Here is a 13,230-nt window from a genome sequence, read left to right as displayed (position 1 = left end):
TTCACCGGCGAGATGACACTGTCCATCCCCTATTTCATTACACGTTCATCCTGTTCACTCACCTTCCTCGGTGTCCTCTGCCGTGGGTGCCTTGCTGGACTGTCCAAGACCCATGACTGAATGCGCCTGTTGTCCCTCAGTTCACCATGGAGTTCCCGGGCCCAGAGCCTGAGACGTGCATAGCCAACCGCAAACTCCCCTGGTGTTTCACGTCCGGTCTACCTGTATGAGTCCCAAAAAAACACGAGACGCACGGGATTTCAATCTCCGGAACATCAATTTTGTCCCCCCGTCGCTGTACTATCAAGATGGCACACACAAAGTACCATATCTCTCACGCCTACACACATGCATTTTACACACGTAGGCTACACACGTACGCACTCCGCAGTGTGTCCGTGATGGATGACAGAGTTGTGCTATCCAGAAAGAGAACGAAGCAGGGTACCATTACTACGTCCTCTCCCTGTCCCTTCAATTTGATGTATCATTTGCCATTCTACAGTCGCAATTGTCAAGGTTGACACAATATACAATACAGCATTCCGGGGAACCCGCCGGTTAGATCAATGAAAGCATGGCGGGGGAAAAGTTCAGACAGGTTTGGTGAGAAAAATTCTTTACCAAGAACTGGAGTTCCGGGTAAGCGAAATAGGAAAGGCGTGATGGCTTTTTGATTACACCTGCAGAGTGCAGACCCCGTCACTGTAGTCAAAGGGCTTCTTTTAAACGTTGACGGAAAAAACAAAGTTCAGCTAAATAATATTAGTAGGCCTACTTGAAAATAGTATTTTATTTCTACCAAAACTCCAAGATGAAACTAACGCAAAAACTAAACTATAACTTCGCCTGATTCACGCGACGTGGTCCACGTCCGTGTACTGAGACTGACCCAATAATCTTTGTGTCAATTGGGCTATTTACCTTCACTGAAATGTTCCACTAAACTTATTTCAGATCACACCGACAGTGATCAACAAATCCGCAATGGCGAGGCGACAGGAGGGCAATGATAAAGCTGTGGACTCTGAGGCGAAATGGCAAACGCTGTACACAAGACAGGCGATGAAGACACCTCTATTAGAGCACAATCATGCCTACCTTGTAATTCAGAAATGTTCCAGTAAGATTTCCGACTCCTGGATCACACCCTGGGCACAACTGTCATCGTGGCACATTAGCGTCGGGGCACCTGCCACAGACAAGAGTAGCTGCCTGTCGGTGAGCGATGCGCGGTTGGCACCGACTGTAGCCTGAGTGAGATGCGAGTTCTCCAGTTTCGTGAACTGTTTGCACAAAATGATTGCCACCCCGGAAAACACCACGGCAAAACGTTAGTACTTTGCGCAAGATAGGCAGATGGTGAAAGAGCTGACGAGGACCTTAGGCTGAGATGGATGGAGTCCGATCTCCCCTGACTGCTGTACACGCTGCGTGTGCTCAAAGTCACTCAGAATTTGGCAACGCAGGCTAGTGGGGGAGCTGTCCAGGAGAGTCTCTAATTTGATAAGCAAAGGTTTTTAGACACTGTAGGTGTCCATTGACACCTCTGCTTGCTGCAAATATAAACATAAACACGTTGGCGGTTATGTCATTTCTTAACAATCGAGGGTGTATCTTTATAACTTCAGTTTCAAAGTTTTGTGGTGATTTTTTTAATATGCATGCATCAAATCAAAAGCATGCATCAAATCAAGAAAGGGCATCTGCTATCATTTATTTAATAGCCTAATAGTAGGCTACTCGTTGTTCTCAAGTCATGATTTCTGCAGTTACTTAGGGTGGCCTATGCTTTTTGGGTATTTCTTTATCAAAGTGCAAATTAATGTGAATAAATTAACATTTAAAGCCTAATTTGCAAACGAGCTGCAAGTTTAGCGCAGTTGAGTCTTTCATTACCTTCTAAACCATCATAAACGCATGCGTTTTACGCACCGTCCAAAACTGGTAGACAATCACTAATGGCTTCATAAAGCGCTCTCATCCATTAGGTCCGTGTCTTAATTGAGTAGCCTAGCTCAAGGTCACCAGACTGGCCAGATCAGATCTGCTTACGCAGCTGCTTCTCACCATGAACCTGGCCAGCACATGCCAAAATCATAGCGGCTCGAGCTGGCCAGTCATCCATCTCCATGAAGTTGCAGCTGACATTTAAACGCGGTAACAGAGTGGATGTGGCACAGCAGAGGTTAAGATAAGGTTATTAATGGACCTACAGACACGATTTTTTGATATATCAACAGCAGAATCGTTGCCCAGCATGATCACTTTCTCCTTTCAATAACATTTTTAGGGACGCGTGTGGAAAAGTAGCCTACTCCGTGATAATTTTACGGTACACTTATTGAATTTCAGTGTTCTAGGCATTTTTTAAGAGTTTCACTACGTATTACAGAAAGAGACAGACAGATAGGGAGGGTGTGTGTGTGTGTGTGTGTGTGTGTGTGTGTGTGTGGGGGGGGGGGGGGGTGAGCGAGACAGCACATGTGAGCGCAGCGTGTGACAGAGAGAGCGCGCGCGCGCGCATGGTGGTGGGCAGCCACTGCCTGGTGAGTATGTTGCCACCTTGTGGGAAATGTCCTTTATTGAAAACAATGCAGCATAGCAGATGCTAATAAAGAGGGGCAACTTAGTCAAACATTTGCAAAAGGTATTTATATATATATATATATATATATATATATATATATATATATATATATATATATATATATATATATATATATATATAGCCTATATGGCGTTTCGGTTTTCTTTTTGCTTTTGGTATATAAATTAAGTAGACTTGTATTGGGTAGACTACATGTCTGTCTCTCTCTCTCCCTCCCTCACTCTCTCTCTCTCTCTCTCTCTCTCTCTCTCTCTCTCTCTCTCTCTCTCACACACACACACACACACACACACACACACACACACACACACACACACACACACACACACACACACACACACACACACACACACACACACACACACACACACACTCCCCTGCATGGTTTAATGCATCACTGTTCTTTGCATGTGTGTGTTTTTAACAAGTATTTACAGCTCATTTTTCATACGCATACAGGCAATATTTTTGCGGGTAGCAACACAGTATCAAGGACTACCTTCTGCTTATGCCTCAAAAAGGAAATAGGCGTACAGAAACATTTTAAGTTGTCTGTGTTTTGGCAGGTAAGACAATCAAGGGGCAGTGCAGCAAAGGAATGCCAACAGTGTCATAAATTAACCAAAAGTGTTCCCGGAGATGTCTTTGATTACATTTATGGATCGTCATTCTGCTTGCTCTCTGCCAACACTGCATCCTCTTCTAAACCTGCCAAGATCTCTTCGCCAGAACCATCATGAGTACTAAATCTATGTTGCACTCTATAGTCTCTGTAAATTTATCCAGAATCATTACATGCTGTATTAAATATGTGTAGATATCCCCTGTAGAAGCACCATGCATCAGCTACAGCTGCATCTTTTGAATTGTCTTCATCAAGGCATCATGCATACTATAATCAGAGGCTATTAGATCCACACAGAGCCATCATGTACATTGAATTTGAGACTGTAAACCAGAGTCATCATAAGATGAAAATAATTTGAATATAAGCACCATGACTATACTAGACAGCTGAACCTGTTGAGTTGAAATCTGAGTATGCGTTTAACTCGACATAGCCATTGAGTGTACTAAATCTGACTGTGTAGACTTCCACAGATCCATCATGCATTCTAAATCTGAGTCTGTGTAGACCTTATTGGAGTCAACATGCATACTAAATCTGAGTAGCCTACACTTATCTCAACTTGTGAAACTCCCTTCAGAGCCTTGAGTTTGACAGAATCTATGATGCTCCATGCATGTTTTCTAAATTTAACACATGTTTAAAGAAATAAGAAAGTGAAAAGTAAAAGTCTCATTAGGTGGAATAACTAGCGTAACAACTGTAAAAGGCATGGTACTAGTATTGTACGTACATTGGGAATGTACTCTCTACTTACATTGTGAATCTTAAATTACATTCTAGTTTATATTCATCTGAAACTAAAAGCAGTAAGTTTAAAAGCAGAAACGCACTATTTGGTTACTGTAGAGGTTGACAGCTTCAAGAACTTACCTTGAGTGGTAACACATGCCATTCCAACAGGTTGGTGACAAATCCTAACTCTTGAATGATAAAACACAACGATATCTTTTAGGATTGCAGCAAAAAAAAGAAGAAGAGAAGAAAGGCAGCGAGTATTGTGTGGCGTGGACTGACTGCCCCTTTCATTTCATGCGAGAAACTGCGATGGAATTTCATAAACATTGGTATGAGCTCAATAAACAGACCAGTGAACACAACAAGGCAATCTTCTGTTTCATGCATATACATCATTCGCTCTGAATATACAGACTGCAGTGACAGGGAATGTGATGGGATAAGGTTATGAGGTGCATGCTCATCTGTTGAATATATGAGTAGGCTACATGTTTTCTGCAGTGTTGGTGTCTCAAAAAGTCACTGGTGTCAAAACAGAACAAGGTTACTCAGACAATGTAGAGTGGACTATACAATGAATAATACAGGGATATTCACATACAGTAATGCTTTTTTCCCCTGGAAGGTACCTAAGGATTGTTGTGCAAATACTAAAAGCGTAGAGCAATCAGGCAGGGCCGCTGACAGCTTTGACCAGGCCCGGGACAAAGTCATATAAAAAGCCCCCCACCCCTTGCCTGGTTAACACCAGACTATCTCATTTGTTACCTATGCAATTTTTCAAAGGAAAGGTGTGTTTTACGATTGCCCGTGGCCATTTTTTGGACGTTAAAAATGTAAGATTTGCCCTATACGTAGCCCATAGCCAATCATGTCGTTGTATAAAACAAACTGTATTCTTCCGTATGTCAAGTTTTAGTTTTGTTTAGTTTTAGTTTATTTGGTTTAGTTCAGCAGGGACCATGTACAAACGACATTGTTTACAGAAGTAAAAAGATGGCATGTGCCAGATTATAGATAGCTAATAGTAAGTAGTACGCGATTGGCTCCCTAGCTCAGGAGCCCGATTTTGGTGGAGAATCCATGCTGTCTTTCAGATCAGAATAATCATGCAAAGCGGCCTGGGATTCCCCAGGCTACCCCACTCCCTCCATCCAAAAGAGTGGGGACCCAATTCTGGGCTCTCTCCCCTGGCCTGGTACATGGTCCATCTGTCCCTGTTGGCTTTTATCTAACCAAGGATTGTTGTACACATACTGAAAGTGCATCACATCAGGTCAGCGACATTTATTGATTCACGCCAAATGTAAACTTCAAAAGGGTCAAGTGAGTCGGATTGACCGCAGGAGAGTGCTGTAGCTTTCAAGTAGCCTCCCCTGAGACGTGGCATGGCGTTGTGTAAACTCTTTGGACACACACCATATGGCACTCACTCACGCTCATACACACACAGACACAGACACAGACACAGACACAGACACAGACACACATACACACACACACACACACAGACACAGGCACAGACACAGGCAGGGCTGCTGACAGCTTTGGCGGGGCCCGGGACAAAGTCATGTGAAAAGCCCCCTCGCAAATAGGGATGATAACCCCAATGCTGCCATCCTCCCCTGGGCCCTGGATAACTGACCCCTTTGCCATCACCCCCACCCCCCCCCATCTGCTTCCCTGGACCCATGGGCAGGCAGGAAGGCCACTTTAGTGCACTACGCCTTCATGGGTCATTCATAACCAATTAGCTGGATGAGCGGGACCACTGAGGTCTCACATGCACGGCCGTGGTGGAAACATCCTGTGTGGCTTTCAATACGTACCTCCTACGCCTCGCACATCAGGTGGAGAATCCAGACTAAATTTAGAATCGGATCAATTTTAAGTAGATTTGGAAAGATTTTTTGTGAAAGGGTTTCATCATCAAACAAGAATCAGTGATTTCATAAATGCATTGCTTTTTGCAGTGGAATCTTGTTTTTCATACATTGAATATATTAAAAATGAATAAAGTCTTAACCACTCATAATGTCTGAATACTGAATACTATTGTCTTTGAAGGTGACTAGAACTGGGTGTACCTGGATGTGACTGGTAAGCTTTCCACACAGCTCAGTAAAGTCCATATTGTTTACTGACATGTGCAGTATGGTACATTACCAATTGCTTGAGTTACAGTGTATTACACAACAGCGGAAAAGTTACACAAATGTTGTTTATCCAAGTCTGTGGCAACGGAGGGGGAGTTTCGTGGTGAATTGGGGTTTTAGTGATGACAGGAGGAGTGTCAATGGGGAATGGGAGGCAGACATCAGTGGTAGAATTAGCCGGGGGCGCTAAGGCCCCCATGGGGCATAGAGAATGATACAGCTGAGAGGGGGCGCTGCTTAGTTGCCATGGGGTGTAAGGGGGGGCATTCATCTATCTTATTTTTTTAATGAGGGGAAGGCTTATGATTATGTCAAGGGGGTGTTGGGAGGCTTATGATAGGGGTTGTTTCTTCAAAAAAGGTTGACACCAATGAATTAGACAATTGACCCTAAGATACCCAAGGAAATTCACCTCCTTCTGTATGACAGCATACTCGATGACGTTGTATTTTCCTGGCACTGCAACGACAAACAGAACATATTCCTGCTCTAGCCACGTGTAGGAACATCAGTGGGTCACAGCCCATGAGGGTTTCCTTTTCCTGCAATTGTCCCTGTTTTTCTGGGACAGTCCCCCTTTTTGGTGGTTTCTCTTTGGTAAAACTTATGAAATCCTCGTTGTTTGTATCATAATATTGTTTGATTTGTTTGTACCATTGTAATGATGTTGACTGCAAAACATGTGCAGGGGATGGCCCCAGTTTTGGGGGGAAATGTCCCCGGTTTCCATCATGCAGGTTACCCTGGCCGCTTTCCTCACAAACATGAAGGGAGAGAGACCAATCAGTTATTGGCCTCTTTTGTCTCTTATCCACTGCTGATTTTCTGGTAGGCCTACAGCTCGACACAGCGTGACTCGACCACCACTGTTTGCTTTACGATTGAGCTGTGTCATGCCTATTCGAAAAGCAAAAAGTGGCGACCGAGTTACGCTTTGTTGAGCTGTAGGCCTACCAGTAAGCCGGCAGTGGGTAAGAGGCATTTGTAAGCTTTGTGAGACACCGGCAGGCTATGTATGGCACAGTCTCACCCCACAATGTCCTATTAGCCCTGGGGGCGAATAATCTCTCTATGTAATTGGAAGTGGTCATCGGCTAGGTGGAGAAGATGGGGGAGGCACACAGCACAATGTCCACTCACAGCCACGGCCTCCTTTCGGTCTAGTGGAAGGCCTCAGGGCAGGAGGCTTGTTACATGACAGAAACGATGACAAATGTGATTAAAAATGGTGTTATTGCCACACGGTGCTTCACCGAAGGTGAAACCGGCCTTGTTTATTGGTTAGATATTAATGCTTGGCAATATCCTCTGGAGCAGTTTGATCAAAATCTGTGGAGCCTGTGATAATCTTTAAATCTGAGTCAGATATCTTCAATTGTCTACTGCTTACTTTTCAGATTTCAGTAGCACAGTAAAGACAGCTAAACATTTCCTTTAGGAAAGAGGAGAGGTCTTAAAAAGGTGTTATTTGTTGTGCTTTGTGGAATTCGTAGACGTGCAGGGACTTGCTGACTGGAAAACACTTCAACGCTCTTTTGCCTTTTTGATATCCCCAAAGGAACATTGTGTATTGGGTTTCCAAAAAGCACGGTTCAGATATCAAGGCCCTTCGCACAAACAACTTACCAAATTAGCCTTAGGCAATCAGGAGATAGGCTCTGGCAGCATTTTCAAACAGTCATGATCTATTGACATTGATTGTGGATGTCAGTCATGTCCCATTGATGTGGAATGCGGAATTAATGGGTGTAGTGTCACACCTAAGGTTTTAGATATTGTATGCGTGCTATATCTAATATCCTATAATGGTGCCAGAATATCCACTTCAGTATGTCTTTGTCAGTTCTTGCCAGGATATTGCATACATTTCTGTGATACTGTTACAAAATAATTCAGGTTTTCAAAAAATCTCTTCTTAGTCGATGTGAAATGTGGAATTTGTGGGTGAAGGATGACTTTCTACTATAATGTGGTACAGAATGTAAGGGTTAGTGTTGTTCTTAACTAGAATATCCTAATAGTCCTTCAGAATAATTACCTTAGCATGCCTATACCTTTGTCAGTTCTGTCCACTGTCCCACTACATACCCAAGGTCACCTGGCCAATGGAATCCCCTTTCACTGGGCATAAGGATATTGAATAAATCCCTGTGATACTGTTACAAGTAATGCATTATTTCTGTAGGCCTACTGCGTCTGTATTTTGTAATTAAATGAAATCAACAGTCCGTTTTCTTTTGTTTTGGAGGTCTGGCAGAGGCGTTTATGTATGCAAAACTGTCCATGCATGCGTGGGGAGATTTCACACCAAAACCAAAATATGTTGGCTGACACCAAAGCCAAATGTCTATGGCAGAAAAAAAACATCATCATTGTCATTACAGAGATGAAATATGTCCTCTCAAATGAAGGAACCCAAGTGTCTGGTTTTGTTTTTTAGGGTTTTTTTCTCCTTCTTTCTGCAAGACTGGTGGTTGAGCAATCTTCAACCACCAACTGGAGTCCCATCGGGAATGGTGGGTGTGTTTGCATGTTTGGGATGGGCCCTATATAAGTGCCGATTTGGACCAATTCTCTGCTGAGATACTGTTCAACAGAGAGAGAAGAGCACAGCCACATACAGTCACAATGGCCTGCACAAGGTTCTGCTTGGTTTTTGTGATGATGACCGTCACCATCCCTCTTGTCGTAGGGACCCCACCCTACTGGAGTCACCCCCCGACATGCTACTCCAAGGTGCTGGCCATGGGCAGGGATGTCAGTGCGCACGTAGCTGAAATCAAGCGTGATCCTGAGACTGTGAGTATCAGCAAACATTTGGGAGATACACATAAAGATACACTCAAACTATCGCGTTCACATGTACAATAAGGACACCTGTATGTAAGGAGGGAGCAGGTTGGAGAAATTAATTGTGTGTCTAAATCGGAAATGTACTCATTAAGGCCTTCCATTGAGGTTTTTATGTGGATATTTGAGAGATTTTTTTTTTATATTTCTGTACATATAAACACAGCATTTGAATTAAAAAACACAATTGTCACAGGTGCATTTAAGAAAACTCCAGTTGTAAAATATAAATTTTAGGGAGCTAAAACTCAGCTTATGTGTTTAAGCAAAATATTCATACCAAAAATATTCACATCGGCCTTCAGTATGCATAAACAGTGTCTTGCAAACTTGAGGTATTCCTTTAGCCGAGGTTGGAGAAATTAGATACAGCATGTCTAAATCCAAATTGTATTCTAACTACATGAACTACTTGTATGTACGAAACAAAGCAACTTGTCCTGTATAGTGAAAATACAAATAGGCCTATAAATTATTATGTGGTGAATGAGGATTTCAGATACGGTAGGCCTATGTGTTTTATATTTTATGTTTTATCTGTTTCGTAGAGCCGTTGCACTGAGCACATGCCTCATCTGTACATCGATGTGCATGTAAGTATCGTCTTCTTCTTTGGAACTATTTAAGGCATCATTAGTATGTATTTGAAATATATTGCAGGCATATACAAGTATAAGCATAGGACAGGGGCAAGCACATGTATTGGTGGTAGGGGCCCTATGACCTTGGCAGGCTACGTATATGGGGGCCCCTATCATTGTTTTGCCCTGGGGCCCTTTGTGCAATTGAATTGTCAAGAAAGACGTCTCCAATTTGGTTATGATTCAGATTTGCTGACAAGAGCTGGTTGAATGTGTTTTATTGAGAAGATGAGCATGATCAATTCTCTTACAGTATTAATGCTCTATCGGAGCTACGTTACCCCAAAGGGATTGACAGTTCTACAAAGTACGGTGCCCACAGCAATGTGGGGCTGCATACAGTATACTGTACATGTTGCAGGATACCATAGCCATGAGTGTAAAACCTGGAACCAACTCCCATATTATCTCACAGCCTTCTTTTGTGCCAGCTAGTGTGAATGACTGTGCCTTTGAACAGGGAAGTCAACATAGAGGGACGAAGGGGTCCGCTGTCCCGGGCCCAAGGAGAGAGGGGGCCCAGGGTTCTCATTACATTGTATGTTTTGGGTCGGGGGGGGGGGGGTGGGGGGGTTGGTCATTCATATGACTTTGTCCTGAGCCCAGACAAAGCTGTCATTGGCCCTGTCTGTGACTGCGTCTGTGTTTTCAGAACGCCTGTGTGATGGAGACCATGCGCAGCTTCATGACCATGGTGGACCGCATGCGACACCAGCGCTGCGGCTTCACACTCAAGGTGCGGGAGCTGCGCTCCAAGCTGGGACAGCTGTATATGATCATCGAGCGACGCTGCCATGGGGTGAGGACACACACACACACATGCACGCATTTACACAGACACACACACACACACGCACACACATACACGCACACACACACACACACACACACACACACACACACACACACACACACACACACACACACACACACACACACACACACACACACACACACACACGTTTAATGCATCACTGTTCTTTGCATGTGTGTGTTTTTAACAAGTGCACACCTTTTAGTTTAGGGGTTTGAAATTATTTCTCCATTATTTCTACCTCTTTTTCAGGACTTGGTGTTCACGATTGATGACTGTGCAGCCTTGGTCTCAGAGCGAACAACTTAAATCCGCTGTGTTTATTGAGATCAAAATGTTTGATTATTTGCTAGCTACATATTGAGTTTGATTTGCTACATATTGAGAACACATTTTGCATTAAAATAACATAAATGCCTATGCACATTCTACAAAAATCTAATCAGTTCCTTCCCACCCATGTAATGTTTTTCCTTTTCCGTACAGGTACATGTACATAGTGAATGAGAACTGGGAGATGTGCAGTCATCCTCCACTAGGTGGCAATATTGCACAAGATAGGCCTGAGATAGGCATGGGAGGCAAGATAGGCATGATAGGCATGGGACAAAGGACAATTTATTAGCAACTAATTATCAGTATAAACAAACTGTATGCATCTGTTCAGCGTAAAACCATGCTCCATTTCACTGTAAAATCACTCAGTTCATCTTCTCTTCTCTTCTCTTCTCTTCTCTTCTCTTCTCTTCTCTTCTCTTCTCTTCTCTTCTCTTCTCTTCTCTTCTCTTCTCTTCTCTTCTCTTCTCTTCTCTTCTCTTCTCTTCTCGTCTCTCTGAAAGAATCTGGAAAGATAATGCACAGCAAAATTTGGGGTGTTAAACACAACACTGGAATGTAACGCATGCACTATATATGTGTGTAATCTTTACGTTTTTGTTTTACATATTTGTGTGTAACCTTTATGTTTTCTGTATTTGTTTATTAAATATTATATACAGTACCATATATTTTTTTCAGTTCGGTTTGTGTTATATTACACACACACACACACACACACACACACACACACACACACACACACACACACACACACACACACACACACACACACACACACACACACACACACACACACACACACACACACACACACACACACACACACACACACACGACAGGTACAGTTACACACGAAGGGAGACAAAATATTTGCAACAAAACAGTTTTCTGCAACATACAGTAAGCTACCTCATACACCACTGTATACTACACACACTATATGTGTTTTATACACAAGCATAGCCTACCATGACAAGAGGAGCTGCAGCTTGCATGTTGCATGCCGCAAAAAGGAAATGTGTGATACTCTAGTTGGCCAAATGTCCTTCTCATTGATGTGTAGGCCTATGTCACTGGTCCCTCTGGACTGACAACTGAGCCAAGGATCTCAAACAGAAACAGCAACAGATTTTCCGCTAATGATAAATTTACAGGCAATTTCCTGATTGGGGTTACACTGTTTTAGTTATCAATTGAATTGCTGATACATCTGTGATAGTGATAGACATAAGCATATTTAGTAAATGTACACAGTTGTCAAATAGCACAACAACACCTACCTTTACTAAAATAATTGCAGCAACACATTACTGTATGCCAGTTGTTCCCAAACTGGGGGTCGCGAAGGTATGAATATACCTTTTATTGCCCCAGGGGGAATTTGTTTTGCATTTTGGGAACACTTGAACATACAGACAATTACGACATTATAGAAGGACAAGACTAAAAAACAAACAAAACATACAGAGTCCTGGAAGAATAGAAATAATTAAATTAAAATCCTACAGTATATACATCAGTATATTAAAGTTATTATGTTAACTCTGTCTGCATTTAACTTATTCAGCAGTTGGATGCTTCTAGGCACAAAGGATGTTAACCCTCTATTAGTTCTAAAACAGGGTAACCTGTATCTAAGTCCAGATGGGAGGAGGGAGTATTCAAAGAAAAGGGGGTGGGATGGATCATCTACTATTTTTAATGCCAAGTTGGTAGTGTACTCATCAGAGATTTGCCTGATACTTTTAACTTCTGTTCCAGTTATTTTACAGCCTGTGACTTTGTCCAGCATGTGTCTGTTTTTAACAGAAAGACCCCCCCCCCCCCAACACTGAATGGCAAAGGTGACCACACTTTGTATAAAAGTTAAATAAAACAATCTTAAAATCACTGTATCAACCTTGAAGCTACGCAGTTTCCTTAAAAAAGCTAAAAAAAAAAAGTAAAAAGAAAAAAAAAGCCTACTGCAGGGTGGTTGCGGACATAAAGGACTGTTTGTATAAAACCTTGAATATATGTTTGTATACACTTTCCGGACATTGCTAGTAACAATATTCACTTCAATGGGTAATACATGCACTTACTTTTCCTCTGATTCACATTTTTAAAAAGTTGCATTTGGAAAATGGGAGGTTTGGGGTCACAAATAGGCCTATGTTCTTAAATCCAGAAGAGGGGTCCCAGCAGAAAAAAGTTTGGGAACAGCTGCTATAGGCTAACAGATAAGACAAGCTTGCAAAGCTATACTAAATCCTCCTAAATCCTCCAGAACTGCCAATTTGACCCATTGTTTAGCACGCAAGCACACATGTATCGCTAGGCCTTTGAGGGTAGTGTATGTCACTGTCTAGGCTATCCCATGTGGTAAAGACCACTTTCATGTTTTGTCACATTAGTAGTAGACCACATAGGCCAAGTCTTCTGACTAACTGATCAAACTGGTCAAAGTAAAA

General features: G+C 42.6%; 2 protein-coding genes across 2 annotated transcripts in view; one reads left to right on the top strand and one right to left on the bottom strand.

The window, feature by feature from the left end:
- stk32a (serine/threonine kinase 32A) overlaps positions 1 to 1,357 on the bottom strand; it is an 81,629-nt gene extending 80,272 nt beyond the window's left edge. Inside the window, exons 1-2 of the mRNA XM_063202602.1 lie at positions 1,102 to 1,357; positions 63 to 222 (exon numbers count right to left, since the gene is read on the bottom strand). Coding sequence (XP_063058672.1) covers positions 63 to 114 — 52 coding nt within the window. The 5' untranslated portion in view covers positions 115 to 222; positions 1,102 to 1,357. The remainder of the gene's footprint in view (positions 1 to 62; positions 223 to 1,101) is intronic.
- A 7,366-nt stretch (positions 1,358 to 8,723) lies between these two features.
- Positions 8,724 to 11,428, top strand: zmp:0000001268 (CYTL1 domain-containing protein). Its single transcript, XM_063202601.1, has 4 exons — positions 8,724 to 8,932; positions 9,532 to 9,576; positions 10,277 to 10,423; positions 10,691 to 11,428. The coding sequence occupies exons 1-4, from the start codon at positions 8,762 to 8,764 to the stop codon at positions 10,745 to 10,747; spliced, it is 420 nt and encodes a 139-aa protein (XP_063058671.1). The 5' UTR covers positions 8,724 to 8,761; the 3' UTR covers positions 10,748 to 11,428.
- Positions 11,429 to 13,230: the final 1,802 nt, after the last annotated feature.

This window comes from Engraulis encrasicolus, chromosome 7 (assembly GCF_034702125.1).
Source record: "Engraulis encrasicolus isolate BLACKSEA-1 chromosome 7, IST_EnEncr_1.0, whole genome shotgun sequence".
NCBI lineage: Eukaryota > Metazoa > Chordata > Actinopteri > Clupeiformes > Engraulidae > Engraulis > Engraulis encrasicolus.
Note: the sequence above shows the minus strand (reverse complement) of the source record. Positions and strands in the feature narration are given on the sequence as shown.

Coding starts and splice junctions, on each gene's coding strand:
- zmp:0000001268 (XM_063202601.1), top strand. CDS start 8,762: ATGGCCTGCACAAGGTTCTGCTTGGTTTTTGTGATGATGACCGTCACC. Junction 8,933..9,531: donor TCAAGCGTGATCCTGAGACT/GTGAGTATCAGC, acceptor TCTGTTTCGTAG/AGCCGTTGCACTGAGCACAT. Junction 10,424..10,690: donor TCGAGCGACGCTGCCATGGG/GTGAGGACACAC, acceptor CCTCTTTTTCAG/GACTTGGTGTTCACGATTGA.